At 42.5% G+C, this 19315-nt stretch overlaps 2 protein-coding genes across 8 annotated transcripts; both read right to left on the bottom strand.

Moving 5' to 3' along the window:
- Positions 1–302: 302 nt before the first annotated feature.
- Positions 303–5805, bottom strand: LOC127332991 (mavicyanin). The gene is made up of 2 exons (XM_051359307.2): positions 5502–5805; positions 303–915 (listed from the first exon to the last, which is right to left on the bottom strand). Exons 1-2 carry the CDS (start codon positions 5689–5691, stop codon positions 521–523), a joined length of 585 nt encoding a protein of 194 aa, XP_051215267.1. The 5' UTR covers positions 5692–5805; the 3' UTR covers positions 303–520.
- A 2115-nt stretch (positions 5806–7920) lies between these two features.
- On the bottom strand, positions 7921–13089 carry LOC127332990 (uncharacterized). 7 transcript variants are annotated; one of them, XM_051359303.1, is made up of 5 exons: positions 12569–13089; positions 12132–12172; positions 9788–10970; positions 8665–8705; positions 7921–8080 (listed from the first exon to the last, which is right to left on the bottom strand). In XM_051359303.1, exons 3-4 carry the CDS (start codon positions 10968–10970, stop codon positions 8683–8685), a joined length of 1206 nt encoding a protein of 401 aa, XP_051215263.1. In that variant the 5' UTR covers positions 12132–12172; positions 12569–13089; the 3' UTR covers positions 7921–8080; positions 8665–8682. The 7 variants fall into 7 exon arrangements, 3 of the variants coding, with proteins under 3 accessions (XP_051215263.1, XP_051215265.1, XP_051215264.1); XM_051359305.1 differs by lacking the exon at positions 8665–8705; XM_051359304.1 differs by lacking the exon at positions 12132–12172.
- Between the last annotated feature and the right edge of the window lie 6226 nt (positions 13090–19315).

Genomic DNA, 19315 nt, shown 5'->3' with positions numbered 1-19315 from the left:
ATATTGATACTCTTTTGGATGTGGATTGATTATTTTAATGTTATGTGTATACATGCAACCTTGGTAACGGCTCAAAATAAAATTGTAGAAGAACCCTCGTTGATATGTATTTACATGTCTTTAGTTTGACGGTGAGTTTTTTTTAACGGTGATACATGTCTTAATTTACACTAACATCTATGTCATTTTTCTACGGGTTCTTTCCAAACAGGGAAAGTAGGACATTATGTTATGTTGTTAGAAGAAAAGAGTTCAAAGATGTGCTCGTTTCTTTATTTTGTTATCGCTGGAGACACGTGGTATTGATTGTGAAAAATAATACTGCATTAAGTCGACGACCAGCGGCATAAATACCCAAAGCAGACCAAGATCCACAGATAAGAGTATGGAAAACAAAGGGCAGAACAGTCCTAACAAACACAGGATCCAGATGACCCAACAGCTCAATATTCAGAGGGCGCGACAAACACAAGCTCACAATTCAGAAGGCGCGACACATCCTCGACGCAGAAGTCCGGGACTAGAGCAGGTTCAGGCTGGCAGCGGCCACGGACAGCACGGATGCGGCGATCGTCAGGGCGAAGGAGCAACCTAGGGTCGACGCTGCATTGCCGTGCGGCGACGGCGCTGCGGCGGCGGCTCGGCCAGCGGAGCCACTGCCAGCGGCGGACGGGGTGGGCGCCATCGTGGGTGCCGTGGAAGGGGCAGCAGAGGAGAGCACGGGGACGTCGACCTTCTGCCCAATAGCGCAGTGGCCCGGGAAGCCGCAGATGAAGTAGTGGTGACCGGTGGTGTTGAGGACGACGGAGTCCTTGCCCGTGGACCAGGTGGCCGTCGGCTTCGTCACGTCGCAGTTCTTGTAGTCCGCCTTGCTCACAGCGATCACGTTGTGGAACTGCTTGTTGTATGTGAACACTGCGCCATTTTTCAGGAAAGTTAATCTGACATTGCTATCATGGAGGAAACAACAATTATTTGCACAACTTATTAAATTGAATAAAATCGACACGTTGTTAACTGTATCAGGCCATCAGTCTGACAAAAAAAAGGCCCTGGAGCGTCAACATTCTCATGGAATAACTTTTTTTTGGGCTGTTGGGGGACAGCATAACCATCAGGTGCATTTCATATCAGAAAGTGTCCTACCGACCCACTCAACAACAGTCTACGTCTTCAGAAGTTGGCATTAAAAATCTCTCAATCGACTAATTGTCAAATGTGATTGACAATTTGTCTTAATTCTTCTCTCCCAACGTGATGGAAATCATAAGTCATTTTGGTTTAGCAAACACATGTTCAGGAGTTAACACCCGCAGCTGTTCATAAATAGTTTCAATCCAAGGCCACTTGTAAGTGTCGAGTGGTCACTACGATCCACAAATACTGCTATGATCAGCATGCTACCATTACAGCCAATGGGTATATCTCAACCTGGAATCCACCCACATCGCAGACAATATAGCGTGGCAACCTATCATGCAAATTGGTAATCATGGATCTCCTCCGTGGACGGGCCACAGCCATATACATACATTCGTGGTTCTCTTTTTTTGTTTTTGAGAAACCATACATTTGTGGTTCTCCGATTACTTTCTAAAGGCAGCATATGTGCCGTCTTCTTTTCGGCCCACCTAGCGCTACCAACCAACCGACAATGAGAGCTCATGCATAAGTGAGTTGGCAACAGGTTCCCAACATAATTTGGTAAGTTGCAAAAGGGGCCTTTCAGGCAGATGGGGAGAGGAACAGCATGGTCCCTAGCTAGCTAGGACTCGAGGAAGGAGATGTTGGTCCACCGAGGAAGCTCCCAATTGGTGAATGGGTGATAGAGAGTGGAGCAAGGAACAATCAAAGCATCATATATATTGATGTGAACAATCTTTGGATCTGTGTAAAAACTTTTCCTAGTGGATACAGTATTATAGACTAGAACAAATTTTCCCCACACATGATAAGCGTAAGAAGAAACGCAATACTATGAGACTTTCCAGAATCTTACTCAGTATTATCCCTAGTCAAGCATATCTAAGTTTCACCCGGTTTATAGAGAAATATGTTAATACGTACACCATCAAACCTATACATTACGAACATAATTTCTAGGATGAATCTAATGAAACTGATTTGGTTATTTGTATATGTTGATATATATTTTGTATAAACTTGGTCAAACGTAAATTAGTTTGACATAGGCAATAATAAAACTACGATTATTTTGCAACACAGGGAGTAGCAAGCATCACGGTTTGCCATTTCAGAGGTATGCGAATACACAATTATGTTGCTAATCATGGTGTGAAAGAAAGTGTTGTGAAGATGTTGCATGCTAATAATGGTACTGCCAAGCACAATGGCTTTTGAATGGAATTGTGCGGATTTTTTTCGAAATGGGGGAAATATCGCCCAGAATTGTGCGGATGACATAGTACTGGATGTTTTTGTGCATCATGTGAAATAATTTATTTTACTCCACTGATGATCAATTGTTGTGATTTTGCTCGTTCAATGCCAGAAAAAAGGAAAAAGGCTTTTAAAGGGAGCACATTTAGACAGTTCTTTAGCCGCAATTTTCTCCAGTTGGTCCCTACAAATTGCAAAGAATGCCCTGCATTCCAGGAGCATGTGAAGAGAAAGAAAGCTTATCCTTAATCAACAAAACAATCAGGGCCTTTATACCAGCATTATTACTCGTTTTCCCCAAGCATGCTTCATTTTACGCTTTAGCAAAAGCGACCCTTACAACTTTCAAGACCCACTTCGCATAACAAAAGAGGGCAATAATGTCGAAAAGTGCAAATTTAGCTCGGGCTACACGCATCTTGTTTTTTTATTGAACAAAATTTAAAACAACGTCTAAGGGTTCCAAAAAAAAAATCTGGAAGAAATTGCTAGATATACAATCATTTATTCTAGCAACCCATAAAATATCAACTCTAAATTCCGTGTATCGTCGGCCACGCAAAAATGACAAGTTATGGAGATTTCGAGATTTGCACAGAACTCACTTTTTGTCATTTTTGCACAGCCCAAGATACAAGATACTTAAAGATGAGATTTTGCAGGTCGGTATAATACATCGGCGGTAGGGATTTTCTGAAACTTTTGAACGTAGTTTTTGATTGTTTTTCCCAAAAAAAAAAGAGCTAGATGTAGCTCGAGCTACAAAACGCTGCACTCGAATAATGTCTGCTACTCCAGACCATGAGCAGCACGAGTATGTTTGTGAAGTGCCTCCAAGGATATGCGCTGACGTCAGCCAACTAGCCACGCATTTTAGGCTAAGAGCATGTACAATTTAAGATGCTTATTTATACTGGGCATTTAGATGCATAACTAAGCATCTCTCCTATACACATAAGCGTTGATGCTGAAGAAAACACTCGGTTTATTTTTGCAAGCACCTAAATCTAAGCATTTTGCGCTGTAGATGGCCTAAGAGCTCACGGATTCTAGTTTGTTTCACTAAACAGGTCGCCGCCAACAAAGCGTGAAGAGTAGCACAATACGTACATAGGGGGCCGAAAGGCAGGCTGGGCGGTGGGTGGTTGGGGTCTCTTCTCCAACGCCCTCGGCGTGTGCGCGGATGCGGTTGCGCACTGGACCGCGACGTACCGGCACTCCGGCGCCGGTCACGTTGTCGTTGCGGATACGGCCAGGGCCAGCCAAGTCCCAGCGAGGCCAGGGGCCCTGCGGCCTGACACGTACTACATGGCGCGGGGCTCACTGCCGCCCTGCCGGGGAAGAAAGGCTGGCGTCACGTCATCGTAGGGGATATCTCAGTCTTTGCAGAAACTGGGTGCTCCCTAGCTCTGCTAAACTGCAGCTACAGCTATGAACTGTGCACCACTGCCGCCCGCTAGACCTGCTTGCTAGCAATACCATGTGTGGAGTTTTGCTACTACCATCAACTCATGTTAACGTCTTTCCCCCATGTTACCGAAGTTTTCAGGCTCATCAACACCATGTTTAACTAGTATACCTAGACTAATAAGCTACAATGTCATCTAATTAAGCCATCATCTATACACTCCTAGCTTGGCAGCCAAAATGGTGCTCCCTCCGTCCATAGCATGTTTTAGATTTATCTAAATATGCTAATTTAGATAAATTTAAGGCATGTATTTATGAACAGAGTTAGTACTACTATTTTTTCACGGTACATTGATGGTGAACACGATGCAACCGGTTTCAACAAATGTGGCAAATTTGAAATCTTCACCAAATGAGTACTTCCACTCCCTCTGTTCCATAATATTTATACCAAATTCAAATGTATTTATTCAATATTTTGTTGTTTGTTAGCTTGTTGCGGAGAAAATACCGCAAAAAGCTAGCAAACAACACACTACGAGTCTTGCTAGAACTCAATAATGTCGGCCTCCAAACACGACACGACTTTGCAGTGTGTGCGGTGTAGCACCACCGAGCAGCGAGAGCCAGTTAATGAGGCTTCGACTGGAGTCACGCACGTCGCGGCGCGGGCGGTGGTCGCGCCGCACCGAATCACAGCAAGGATCACGCTGCGCTGGATAAGCACCGCCGGCCGATCGACGGCCGTGAAGCCAGCTGCATGCTAGCACGGCGGTGGGTTGGGTGCTCTGCTCTTGCGTGGCGAAAGGTTACAGCAAAAGCCAAGCAAGCAAATGGTTATTCAGGGATGGATAACGACGTCGCTCATCCAGAGCCTTCTATTCTATGCCGCACAACACAATCATCCAGCCGATCGCTACTTCTAGGTCGAGTTGCCGTGTGTCTTCATGCGAGCAATTTCTGTTAAAAGTAACTTCGGAAGTGGGGACTCGGGCCCGCTTCTTCCTTGCTCCACGATTGTGGTGCTGTGGTGGACCGGCGGTAGGATTTCATCTACTACTACAAATTGGCAAGCTGTCTAAATGTATGGCTAAATTTTCATCAAAAAATATATTCATATCTGGTTTCCTTCAAAATACTTCGTGATATTTTCGATTTTTTGTGTAGCCAAATATGCAGCGTATTATTATTTGGCGAAACTCTGCAGACATGTAGACAACATATGCATGTATCCACGCAATTTTCAATTCTTCTTTTGAAACACTAAAAATATATGTTTCACATTTTAAATACTGAGTTTCCTTAAGTTCGGAATCACAAACTCTGCACTCAAGCTATAGCTAGAGCCACACAGTGAGAGATGCTCTGGCTCTTGCTCGCGCGAACTTCTGCAAGATCACACCGGGACGGACATACCAGCATCCCGACTCCCCGTAGGGTGGAAGGTAACTTTAAGCTTAAGCGCAGGTCATGAAATTGAGCAGCATACTGCCATGTACGTGCATACAGAGCTTCAGACTCGGGAATCACCTCAGGTTTCGCCGACAAAAGCGTGGTTAATTAGTTTACGACTGGGACTCTTGTTCTTCGCACCCATGCCCCAGAAATTGGAAGGAAAAAATCGCAGCGCGAGCAACGGAGTGCGTGAGTGTGCTGTGTGAGAGGAAGCAGGAGGGAGACTGGAGGCGTACCGATGGTGTCGCCGACGCTGAACTTCTTGGACTTGGCCCAGCTGGCGTAGTCGGGGTTGTTCATGATGGTCCACCCCAGCTTGTCGCCCACCTCGTACACGGCCGCCGCCGCCGTCCCCGCCCACATCATCGCTGCCACAGCCGCGGCCACGGCCAAGGCCGAGCCCCTTCTTGCGCTCGCGGCACCCATGGCCAGCGCACCGAGACCAAACAACAGAAAAGGAAGGTGGAGAGGCTCGAGCGGCTACTTCCGAGCTCTGTTTCTACTACTGCTCACTGGAGAGTGATGAGTGGAGTGTAGGCGGAGGGTGGCAAAGTAGTGGTGCTGCCGGCTAAATAAAGCTCCACACAGGCCCACGGACAGCTTCCTGAAACTCCGAAATTGCCCTTGCGGTGAGGGTTTGGTGAATGGTGACTGACTGGTGAGGGATTTGACGGGTTCACGATGGTAACTTTTTTTTTAGAAATAAGGAATTTTGTCTTGTTCCTTTTCATAGAAATGAAACAATGTCACATAAATTGTGTTAAGATACAGATAGATCCAACTCTATACGGTTCCAATTGAGTACGAATCTGGTACAAGAAATTCCTCCGCGGAGGTAGGCTATCCTATTACAGGAGGAGATTTCGCCGCCGCCGTTCGTCCTGATCCCCAGGATGCCGTTCCTGAAGAAGCCTCGATGCCTTTATACTGGACGAGAGGGCCGTCGTCGTTGCTCACCGGGTCCAGTCCGGCCCGGTGTGACATCGATTTGGGTGGATGATTCGCTTGGGTCTTGGGCTTCTTTCCTTCAAACCCACTTCCTCTCTGGTCTTCTGCTTGTCGGTAAGGCTGTTGACATCCCCTTCCCCTTGAGACATGGCTTGCCCCCAAGCTAGAGCTTCAGGGAATTGTTGCTGGAACTGTAGCTTGTCCTCCCAGGTGATATCTTTGCCGCTGTCAGGTGGCCATTGGACTTGGACCTGTTCGCGGCGTCCTGACGGTGTTCGACGCCAGCGATGCTCCAAAATCTTGACGGGGCGAGGAATGTCGTCAGAAATCTTTGGCAATGAAGAGGAAGCATGCATACCTTGTTTCAAAACCCTTCGAAGCTGTGAGACGTGGAAAACCGGATGTATTTTGGATTCCAGTGGCAATTGCACCTCATAAGCGACAAGGTTTTTTTTTTGTTTTTTTTTTTACCCGCAAAAAAAAAAACCTTGTCGCTTATGAGGTGCAATTGCCAACGCCAACTTCTGGTTGGAGCGTTTCATCACTGATTGCTGGATGTAAGGCTGGAGCTTGATGAAGACCTCCTCACCCACTGTGAAAGTACGTTCCGTCCGTTTCTTGTCTGCATGATTCTTCATATACTGTCGCGCGTGCGCCAGGTTCTATTGCAACACCTGTTGTACCAATTTGAGTTCAGCTAGCCAAACTTCCAGAGGTGGTGCAGAACAAGTTGATGTTGAATCAAGGCCCCAGTGTCTAGGCTCATGTCCCTATAGGGCAACGAAAGGTGACATGTTAATGGCGGAGTGATGGCTGGTATTGTACCAGTATTCTGCCAGAGAGAGGTACTGACTCCACTTCGACGGACATGCATGAGTAAAGCATCGCAAGTAAATTTCCAGACACCGATTCACCCTTTCGGACTGACCGTCGGTCTGGGGGTGGTATGCTCTGCTCATCCGCAGCTCATTGCCCATAAGTGAGAAGAACTCTTTCCAAAATCGACTCGTGAAGATCGGATCTCTATCAAACACCATGACCTTGGGCATGCTGTTGAGTTTGAACACATTGTCGAGATATGCTGCTGCTACCTTGGCTGCTGTGAAAGGATGGTGCAGAGGAATAAAATGAGCAAACCGAGTAAATTTGTCGACGACTACCATAATGTTGTTTGCTGACCCAGACGTCGACAACGCTTCCACGAAATCCATCGTGACCATTTGCCAAGGTGTTGGTAGAGGCTCCAACAGCCCTGGATATTTGACGCATTCCAGCTTTGCTTGTTGGCAGATCAAACAAGACTGAACAAACTCCTTGGTTTGTGCTTTCATCTTAGGCCACGCAAACAAACGCCTGATGCGAGTGTAAGTAGCAGGGAATCCAGAGTGGCCTCCCATTGCGCTAGAGTGAAACGCTACTAAGATCTTGCGTTGCATATCTACGGAGCCTCCCAGCCATATGAGTTTGTGGAAATAGAGAAGATTGTCTTGCCAGGTCAGCCGCCTGTTTCAATTTCTGAATGCACTGAGTAGCTTGCGCGTTGGTGGAGTAGCTGGACTTAACTTCCTCCAGCCAAGATGGTTGACACATCGTGATGGTATTTGTCACGCCCCAAGCCACGGCCTAGGAGAATGACAGCCGCCGTATGCTTATGATTTGAAGGAACCATAAGCATACAAGGCTAAATAGTGAAATATCACTGACAAATGCCAAGCAAGTCTCCACTTTATTCATTATCAAATATTACAAGTACAACTTATTTATTACAACACTAGTGATATTTTCTTCTATTAATATCTCGCTCCACTTCTACGCTATATGTCGTCATATGGATTTTCAGCCGTCGCCACTTGATCCTAAAATTGATCTGCGCATACCAGATAAAAATAAAAGACTGTGAGTATGTTAAACATACTCAGCAAGAATATACAGATTTTACAGTCAATTATATCCCCATAGCTCAGCAGGGTGCGATATGCACTCATAGCGACTAAACGCCCTTTGGCATAAACCAAGCAACACCAACATCCATATCCTCCTTAATATATATTAAAACTTAAGTTTTAGTTAAGCCTCTGCAGAGTATCAGCAAATCAATTGTCATAATCCCACCTCGTGATAGTATCGATCTCTGAGAATCACGTCGTCGAGTCCCCTACTTGTGTGGGCCTTCCCATCCGGGCCTGCCATCCCACACCTTTCAGGTATCGACCGTCTCAGGCTGGATACACCACACTTTTCATGATTATGACCAACCAATTTGTTGATATATGATCCCATATTTTATCTTGCTTGACCAATATGCAACTATTAAAATATGCTAAAAATGCAAAAGAAATAACTCTACCGATATAGAGATATAGCAAACAATACACATATAAGCATCGCAACCAAATAAATCAATCTAGGGAATACAAAGCAGACAAGAACATTCTGGTATACGCAGCTTGCCTTGAGTCTCCTCGTTGATTAAACTTGTGCCGCTCCTGGACCTAGTCATATTACATAGTCTATAAGTTTTGGTAAATGTACCACACTTCTCCTTAAGTACACGTATGGTTCACGTAAGAGCTAGTCATCCTGGTGTTTATTTCAGTTCTTTGTCACTGTTCATGTTCCAAGTATATACATGCATAGCCTGTCTAATTTATTTTATCAGATCATGTATGTTAAATCCCAGTAATTAAATTCAGAGGACAGACTGAGTAGTGTTAGCCCTTAATCCAGTATACAGGTGAAAATATTATTTAGCTAGTTTGGTCCGAACCAGTGGGAAGCAGGTGGACATTTGTATTCGTGCTTTTGTATAGAAATATGACTCGGTGGATCATTTAGCTTGGATGGAGGAATTTACTAAGAGATCAGCTTGGACATAAATAACAACTTACCTCTGATCGCCCTCTCTAGAACACCTTAAAATATTTCCACACAGCTTCCTTCTTCTATCTTCTAAGAACGAATATTGTTGTCTAATCCCAGGAGCAGAAGCAGAGCTTTCCCTATGGATGGAACCGAAAGAAATGGAGAGAGGCTAGCTTGATGGTGAGATGGCAGAGATGCTCCAACGGGAGGTGTATTTATAGTGTACTTCTACACTGTTGGGACTTGGGAGCAGATAAAGATCAGCCGAGGGAAGCTTGGCCCCTAAGGGATTAAAGATAAGAACGGAAGAAGGATAGCTTGGGCAGTGCACTTCTCCGGATAGGAATAGTAGATATTTTGGTCCAAGCAATAGACAACTAACGACTGAGGCGGTAGTAAAATATCTGGGAATCTTACCTATAGCTCCCTGTTGTTATGTTATTTTGGTTCTCCTCAGCAAATTACTTTAAAAAAATACTTATTGTCATTATTTAAATTCATAACTGTTACGCGAGTGGTGAAATTTAAACAAGCAAAACTTTGGGTCATAACATTCCTCCCTCCTTATAAAAATTGCGTCCTCGAAATTTCGGATATAATATGGAGTACGTAAGCTATGTTTTACAATTGCACTATTACTAACCTTGCTTGAGTTTTTTTTTTTTCTAGCGAAGAAAAAGACACATTAAAATCGTGCAATATTATATGTTACCTGGTACTTCTTTATCAGGCTCCTCTTTGTTAGTCTTGATTATATTATAGACTTGGGCATGATTTCTTCCAAGATTTTTCTCTCCCTTATTTGGTTGTCCGTGAGGAACCTTATTTGGCGCTGGAGCTTGACATGATGAATTATTTAGCAGAGTGGGTCCAGTCAAATACAAAGGTTGTGCAGGGGCCGGCAATAATGCTGGTTTTGATGGAGCGACTTGAGCTATAGGGCTATTCAGCTTCAAAGATGGACACCGATTTTGAGTGTGCCCAGCTTGTCCGCATTTGTAGCATCTTCCCCAGCGGTATGGACAAAAATGAGGAGGGTGATCTCTATTGCAAATAGGACATGGTGTCTCTCGGGCATTAGAAACTTCACCCGTAGACATTGAAAACCTCACTTCTTCTTGAAAGTCCTCCTGAGGTTGATGCATATTGAATTTGGGCTTCTTTGATTTTTGTTGCACCTCCTCCACTTCGTCATGGTAACCTTTTTCTAAGAGTTGAGATTTGTTCACAACCTCCCTGAAAGAGTTCAACTCAAAAGCTTCGACACGTCGTTTAAGAGGTTGGCGTAATCCACTCTCAAACCGTCGGGCCTTCGAACTATCAGTTTGAACAAAAGCAGGGGAAAATCGAGCAAGTCTAGAAAACTCAATTTCATAATCTGAAACTGATTTGTGCCCTTGTTTTAATTCAAGGAATTCCTTCTCTTTTATCCTTTTAACACTTTCTGGAAAATACTTTTGATAGAAAGCTTCCTTAAATAACTTCCATGTAATTTGAACATCTTGCTCGTAAGACTTCCTATGAGCATCCCACCACTCGAATGCACTAGACTGTAGCATGTACGTTGCGAAGGAAACTCTCTCATTGTCAGTACAACCCATTGCATCGAAGGCTTTTTCCATGGCAATAATCCAATCTTCAGCTTCCAAAGGATTAGATGTACCAAGAAAAGTTGGAGGCCTTAACTTTTGAAAATCTCCAAGTCTATTACGTTTCACATCACTCCTCGCAATGTCTTCTACTATTTGCATTTGCCTTTGTTGGGTTCTTTCTTGCTTTTCAATAATATCAGCAAGCAAATGGGCTAGATGGTCTTGTCCATCTACATTACGGATCACATCCCCCGAGTAGCTATTGCTAGCACCATTCACATTGTTTATGTTCCCATCATCCATCTATCATAAGAAAATTACTAATAATTAAGGGAAATTCCTAATCATCATCAATAAAATCAGTTCATGTTATTTAAAAGATAAGCTAGTGAGAAAAGCAAAACATGAGTCCATGGTGCCTTAATGCAAAATAAATACTATTCATTTATTCTACCTTTATTTTGCACACAACTTGCGCTGGATTTCTTGGATAATAAAAACATCAACGCTATCTTACGCATAACATTATGTCTATATGATTATTACCTATTATATTATTTTTCATTTTTAATTTTAGATATTATGTGAAAACCTTGGCTCTGATACCACTTTAACTGTCACGCCCCAAGCCACGGCCTAGGAGAATGACAGCCGCCGTATGCTTATGATTTGAAGGAACCATAAGCATACAAGGCTAAATAGTGAAATATCACTGACAAATGCCAAGCAAGTCTCCACTTTATTCATTATCAAATATTACAAGTACAACTTATTTATTACAACACTAGTGATATTTTCTTCTATTAATATCTCGCTCCACTTCTACGCTATATGTCGTCATATGGATTTTCAGCCGTCGCCACTTGATCCTAAAATTGATCTGCGCATACCAGATAAAAATAAAAGACTGTGAGTATGTTAAACATACTCAGCAAGAATATACAGATTTTACAGTCAATTATATCCCCATAGCTCAGCAGGGTGCGATATGCACTCATAGCGACTAAACGCCCTTTGGCATAAACCAAGCAACACCAACATCCATATCCTCCTTAATATATATTAAAACTTAAGTTTTAGTTAAGCCTCTGCAGAGTATCAGCAAATCAATTGTCATAATCCCACCTCGTGATAGTATCGATCTCTGAGAATCACGTCGTCGAGTCCCCTACTTGTGTGGGCCTTCCCATCCGGGCCTGCCATCCCACACCTTTCAGGTATCGACCGTCTCAGGCTGGATACACCACACTTTTCATGATTATGACCAACCAATTTGTTGATATATGATCCCATATTTTATCTTGCTTGACCAATATGCAACTATTAAAATATGCTAAAAATGCAAAAGAAATAACTCTACCGATATAGAGATATAGCAAACAATACACATATAAGCATCGCAACCAAATAAATCAATCTAGGGAATACAAAGCAGACAAGAACATTCTGGTATACGCAGCTTGCCTTGAGTCTCCTCGTTGATTAAACTTGTGCCGCTCCTGGACCTAGTCATATTACATAGTCTATAAGTTTTGGTAAATGTACCACACTTCTCCTTAAGTACACGTATGGTTCACGTAAGAGCTAGTCATCCTGATGTTTATTTCAGTTCTTTGTCACTGTTCATGTTCCAAGTATATACATGCATAGCCTGTCTAATTTATTTTATCAGATCATGTATGTTAAATCCCAGTAATTAAATTCAGAGGACAGACTGAGTAGTGTTAGCCCTTAATCCAGTATACAGGTGAAAATATTATTTAGCTAGTTTGGTCCGAACCAGTGGGAAGCAGGTGGACATTTGTATTCGTGCTTTTGTATAGAAATATGACTCGGTGGATCATTTAGCTTGGATGGAGGAATTTACTAAGAGATCAGCTTGGACATAAATAACAACTTACCTCTGATCGCCCTCTCTAGAACACCTTAAAATATTTCCACACAGCTTCCTTCTTCTATCTTCTAAGAACGAATATTGTTGTCTAATCCCAGGAGCAGAAGCAGAGCTTTCCCTATGGATGGAACCGAAAGAAATGGAGAGAGGCTAGCTTGATGGTGAGATGGCAGAGATGCTCCAACGGGAGGTGTATTTATAGTGTACTTCTACACTGTTGGGACTTGGGAGCAGATAAAGATCAGCCGAGGGAAGCTTGGCCCCTAAGGGATTAAAGATAAGAACGGAAGAAGGATAGCTTGGGCAGTGCACTTCTCCGGATAGGAATAGTAGATATTTTGGTCCAAGCAATAGACAACTAACGACTGAGGCGGTAGTAAAATATCTGGGAATCTTACCTATAGCTCCCTGTTGTTATGTTATTTTGGTTCTCCTCAGCAAATTACTTTAAAAAAATACTTATTGTCATTATTTAAATTCATAACTGTTACGCGAGTGGTGAAATTTAAACAAGCAAAACTTTGGGTCATAACAGTATTGGATGTGAGGGTCTTGATAGAGCATCGGCGGCACGATTTTCCAATCCTTTGCGATAGCAGATTCTGTATTGCAGACCCAACAATTTAGTGAAAGCTTTATGCTGCCATACTGTTGTCAAGCGTTGTTCTTCCATATGAACCAAACGTACCTAGACTACACTAGCCCTTTTAAAACCATCAGATAGGCAGATTATATATATATATATATATATATATATATATATATATATATGTAAGTATTTTCAACATCAAATGGCTAGTGTCAATCAAATATGATCACCCAGCAAGCCTATATCAATTTCCCAACAGCCAACAATAGTGGGAGCCACCTAAACTAGCAGTTCATCACTGCAAAGGCCAACTCAACGACCAAACCATCCAACCAATCAAACATACACAATTATCATTACCCAACAGGGTTCAAAATAAAGCTAGGGTCCCCAACAATAGTTGGCATCCATCTAGCTTGAGTAATACAAGTAAGATAATCATTACTGCAAAGCAGTTCATCTCAATTATCCATTGGAACAAGATAAAGCTCACAGATAAATGAATTAATCACCTGATAGGCAACATGGATGCTTGGCAAGCATCACAGAGGTCACTTTATCCATACATATGCTTTTCCAAACATAGCAACCACCAGTACATGGTGAGAAGCTATACACATCAAGCATCAACACAGTTTATCAGGCAACATGTATAGATAGATATAGCAGTAGGTAATTGTCAAGCAATTGGAGATCACATGATCACCAGAGCTTGCAAACACAAGCTATAGCATCAGTAGCCCATTGGAGTTACTGGACAGCTGCAAATAGACAACCAATGCATCACCAAACATTACAATAATAGTTTATAATTGTATCCAGAAGCACATCATAAAGAAATTGATAAATTGGTGTAGCATGCCAACCAAGCAAGCCCTAGAATTAGCTAGAGCTTCACAGCAACAACACACATACATGGTTGGCACTTGCAAATGCAAGGAATGCCAGCAGTAATAGCCACAAGAGGCAACTATAGGGACAGTAATGAAAGGCTAGAGCAACAGCAACAAGTAGAACAAGCTTAGCTAGCATCCAATCATAGCATGGCCAGTATAGCAGCACAGCAGCAGCAACAGCATGGCCTGGCCAGTTCCCCAAAGAGGGAAGCCTAGCTAGTAGCTCCAGATGTATGAGAAGAAGAGGAGAAGAGAGGGGTAGCAGGAGGCGTGTACCTGGAGCATATGCACTGCAGGCGCGTCCATGACGGCATGATACGTCCATTTTGCATCACTATTTTATATCATAATTTACTGTTATTCATTGATATATTTCATATTTAGAGATGATACTTATGTTATTTTATCTATTTTGCATGTTTCATGATTATTGGAGAATCGCTCACCGGAGTCAGGATTCTGCTGGAAAAAGCACCGTCAGAATACAATATTTCGGAAGATCAACAATTGACGGAAATTACACTGAAAATCTTATTTTTCCAGAAGACGGAGCTAGCCAAAAGGAGGAGACGAGGAGGGCCGCCATGGGCCCCCCCATAGGCCGGCGCGGGCCCTGGCCTGGCCGCGCCGCCTTGTGGGGAGAGGGCCCACAGCCCCCTTCTGCCGCCTCTCCTTCGCGTACTTCTTCGTCCCGAAAACCTAAGCTCCAGAGGATAGTCGCGAAGAGTCACAGCCGCCTCTGTGGGGCGGAAAACACCAGAGAGAAAAGAGCTCTCCGGCAGGCTGAAATCTGACGGGGAAATTCCCTCCCGGAGGGGGAAATCGACGCCATCGTCACCACCATCGAGCTGGACATCATTGGGACCATCATCACCATCATCTCCATCATCATCACCGCCATCTCCACCGCTGCACCTCGTCACCGCTGTAACATCTAGGGTTGAATCTTGATTGTTTGATAGGGGAAACTCTCCCGGTATTGATTACTACTTGTTATTGATGCTATTGAGTGAAACCATTGAACCAAGTTTATGTTCAGATTGTTATTCATCATCATATCACCTCTGATCATGTTCCATATGATGTCTCGTGAGTAGTTCGTTTAGTTCTTGAGGACATGGGTGAAGTCTAAATGTTAGTAGTGAATTATGTTGGGTAATATTCAATGGTTTGATATTTAAGTTATGGTGTTATTCTTCTAGTGGTGTCATGTGAACGTCGACTACATGATACTTCACCTTTATGGGCCTAGGGGAATACATCTTGTATTCGTTTGCTAATTGTGGGGTTGCCGGAGTGACAGAAACTTGAACCCCCGTTGGTATATCGATGCAGGAGGGATAGCAGGATCTCAGAGTTTAAGGCTGTGGTTAGATTTATCTTAATTACTTTCTTGTAGTTGCGGATGCTTGCAAGGGGTATAACCACAAGTATGTATTAGTCCTAGGAAGGGCGGTGCATTAGCATAGGTTCACCCACATAACACTTATCAAAACAATGAAGATTAATCAGCTATATGAAGCGAAAGCACTAGACTAAATTCCCGTGTGTCCTCAAGAACGTTTGGTCATTATAAGTAAACAAACTGGCTTGTCCTTTGTGCTAAAAAAGAATTGGGCCACTCGCTGCAATTATTACTCTCGCATTTTACTTACTTGTACTTTATTTATCTGCTATCTCAAAACCCCCTGAATACTTGTCTGTGAGCATTTACAGTGAATCCTTCATCGAAACTGCTTGACAACACCTTCTGCTCCTCGTTGGGTTCGACACTCTTATTTATCGAAAGTACTACGATACACCCCCTATACTTGTGGGTTATCAAGACTATTTTCTGGCGCCGTTGCCGGGGAGTGAAACTATTGGTAAGTGGAATTGGTAAGGGAAACTTTTACTGTACGTGCTGATTTTATTTCTGCCTGTTGCTATAATTCATTATGGAGAGATCTTCTCTTGAATTTCTATTTGGAAAATCTACTACTACTGCAAAGGTAGTGGATGAGGCGCCAGGTGAGAAATAGGTTCCATACAAAATATCTATGAAAATTATTGAACGTGTTGTGGATAACCGCTATGAAGGGGATGGAACTGTCCATCCTGGAGATCATTTACTGTTTTTACATGAATTATGCGGTTTATTCAAGTGTGTAGGTATTGCTATGGATGAAGTTAGGGAGAAACTATTCTCTATATCGATATCTGGTAAAGCGGCGCATTGGTATAAATTACTGAAGAATGGGGATTCTATTGATTGGAAGGATATTGTGCCTCTATTTTATTCTAAATTCTATCTTCCAAGTGAAATTCACAAAGACCGGAACCGCATATATAATTTCTGGCCTCATGATGGAGAGAGTATTGCCCAAGCATGGGGGAGATTGAAGTCTTCAATGCTCAAATGCCCCATTCATGAGCTTCCTGGTAATATCATCATTGATAATTTCTATGCAAGACTTTCTTTTCAAGATAAAACCTTGCTGGATACTTCTTGTTCTGGATCATTTACACGCAACAAAGAAGAGTTTAAAAGGGATCTTCTTGATCGGATTCAGGAGAATACTGAAGGATGGGAGAACGACAAAGATAGAGAGTCAGGTATAAATTATGATTATGAATGCATTGAAACTTTTATGGATACTGATAAATTTTGTAATATGAGTGCTACTTATGGTCTTGATTCTCAAGTCGTTGCAATTTTTTATAAAGCCTTTGCTTCTCATTTTAAATTGCCTAGGAAGAATTTTGATAAGTATCATGAACCATATAAAGATAAAACCGATTCATCTATAAATAAATGTGTTGTAATTAAAACTGTTGATCATATTCTTCCTGAAGCTTATATTGAAAAAACTCCTTTCCCTGTTAAAATGAAGGAGTATTCTGTTATAACTAGTGCGGTTAATAAAAGTGCAAAGAAACCTATAGAACCTGAAGAGCAAATAAAGGTTGAACCTGCTATTGCAATAGTTAAAGATCTTGTGACTGGAAATGTAGAAGATGGTCATATTATTTTCTATGAAGATGCTTCTAATATTGTTTCACATCCTAATAAGTCTAGGAAAAACAGTGTTCCTATGCTCTCTGTTAGAATTGGTGATCATTGTTATTATGGTTTATGCGATATTGGTGCAAGTATTAGTGCTATTCCTTATGAGCTTTACACGGAGATAATGCATGAAATTGGTTCTTGTGAACTTGAAGATATTGATGTGGTTATTCGGCTAGCCAATAGAGAAACTATTTCTCCTATTGGTATTGTTCGAGATGTGGAAGTTTTATGTAGTAAGATTAAATATCCTGCTGACTTTTTAGTACTTGGTTCTGCTGCTAGTAAGTCTTGTCCTATTATTTTTGGTAGACCTTTTCTAAATACTTGTGGAGCTGTTATAGATTGCAAGAAAGAGAAAATTGTGACTAAATTTGCTGGAGAATATTATGAGTTTAATTTCTCTAAATTTGCCAAAACTCCTTATAAAGCTGGTTTGCCTAATAATGATTTTAGAGTTGAACAGTGTGCATCTATTGCTCTTGCTCCTAATAATCCTTTGCAGCAACATTTGGAGGATAGTGAGAGTGAAGTCTTTAGGGAAGAAAGGAATTAGCTAGATGAAATTTTTCCTTCGTCAACCTATTCTTAAGCATGATTTACCGGTTGAAGATCTAGGTACAACACCACCACCAAAGTAAGATCCTGTTTTTGATTTAAAACCATTGCCTGATAATCTTAAATATGCTCATATTGATGATAAGAAAATATATCCTGTTATTATTAGTTCTAAGCTTTCAGAGTTTGAGGAAGAAAGGTTATTAGAAATATTGAAGAAACACCGAGGAGCTATTGGCTACACTCTTGATGACTTGAAGGGGATTTCTCCCTCTATTTGCCAACATGCCATCAACATGGAAGATGATGCAAAGCCTGTTGTTGAGCATCAGCGTCGTCTAATTCCTAAGATGAAGGATGTGGTAAGAAATGAGGTATTAGAACTTCTTGAAGCTGGTATTATATATCCTTTTGCTGATAGTAGATGGGTTAGTCATGTGCATTGTGTTCCTAAGAAAGGAGGAATAACTGTTGTGCCTAATGATAATGATGAGCTCATCCCTCAAAGAGTAGTTGTAGGGTATAGAATGTGCATTGATTATCGAAAAGTTAATAAAGTTACTAAGAAAGATCATTACCCTTTACCTTTTATTGATCAAATGTTAGAAAGGTTGTCTAAAAATACTCTTTTTTGCTTTCTTGATGGTTATTCTGGGTTTTCACAAATTGCTGTTAAAACTAAAGATCAAGAGAAAACCACTTTCACTTGTTGATACGTCCAAAACGTATCTACTTTCCCGAACACTTTTGCTATTGTTTTGCCTCTAATTTGTGTATTTTGGATGCAACTAACACGGACTACTTATTTGTTTTCAGCAGAAGCGATACAGTGTCTCGTTTTTGTGCAGAAATCCAACTTTCAGGAAAATCCTCGGAATTTATGCGAAAGGTCTTATTTTTCCAGAAGATTGACGGAGCCAGAAGGGCGAGCCAGGTGGAGGCCCGAGGGCCCCACACACTAGGGCGGCGCGGCCCTAGCGTGTGGCTCCCTCGGCCGGCCTCCGACGCCCTCCTTTGGACTACTTAACGCCTTCGACCTAAAAACGCACAAAAAGAAGTCGAAGTCGCCAGAAACCTCCCAGTACGCCGCCACGATCGCGAAACTCCGTCTCGGGACCAGAAACTCCATTCTGGCACTCCGCCGGGATGGGGAATTGGAGGAGATCATCGCCGCCATCACCACCGACGCCTCTCCATCGACCAGCAATGTTTCCCCCATCCATGTGTGAGTAATTCCCCCGCTGTAGGCTGAAGGGGATGGTAGGGATTGGATGAGATTGGTCATGTAATAGCATAAGATTGTTAGGGCATAGTGCCTAGTGTCCGTAATTGGTACTTTGATGATATTGTTGCAACTTGTTATGCTTAATGCTTGTCACTAGGGCCCGAGTGCCATGATCTCAGATCTGAACATGTTATTATTTCATCATGATATGCATTGTTTTATGATCTTACCTGCAAGTTGTATACACATGTCATTGTCCAGGAACCAAAGGCCCCGAAGTGACAGAAATCGGGACAACCGGAGGGGATGGCGGTGATGTGAGGATCACATGTGTTCACGGAGTGTTAATGCTTTGCTCCGGTACTCTATTAAAAGGAGTACCTTAATTTCCAGTAGATTCCCTAGAGGCCCGGCTGCCACCGGCTGGTAGGACAAAAGAT

The sequence above is a fragment of the Lolium perenne genome, chromosome 2, assembly GCF_019359855.2.
Source record: "Lolium perenne isolate Kyuss_39 chromosome 2, Kyuss_2.0, whole genome shotgun sequence".
Classification (NCBI taxonomy): domain Eukaryota; kingdom Viridiplantae; phylum Streptophyta; class Magnoliopsida; order Poales; family Poaceae; genus Lolium; species Lolium perenne.
This window is presented reverse-complemented; position numbering and strand designations above follow the sequence as displayed.

Excerpts from the sequence above, each read along its gene's own strand:
- LOC127332991 (XM_051359307.2), bottom strand. The coding sequence starts at position 5,691 with ATGGGTGCCGCGAGCGCAAGAAGGGGCTCGGCCTTGGCCGTGGCCGCG. Across the intron at positions 916-5,501 it reads CAGCGTCGGCGACACCATCG|TGTTCACATACAACAAGCAG; the intron begins GTACGCCTCCAG and ends AAAATGGCGCAG.
- LOC127332990 (XM_051359303.1), bottom strand. The coding sequence starts at position 10,970 with ATGGATGATGGGAACATAAACAATGTGAATGGTGCTAGCAATAGCTAC. Across the intron at positions 8,706-9,787 it reads GCCTGATAAAGAAGTACCAG|GTCCAGGAGCGGCACAAGTT; the intron begins GTAACATATAAT and ends TAATATGACTAG.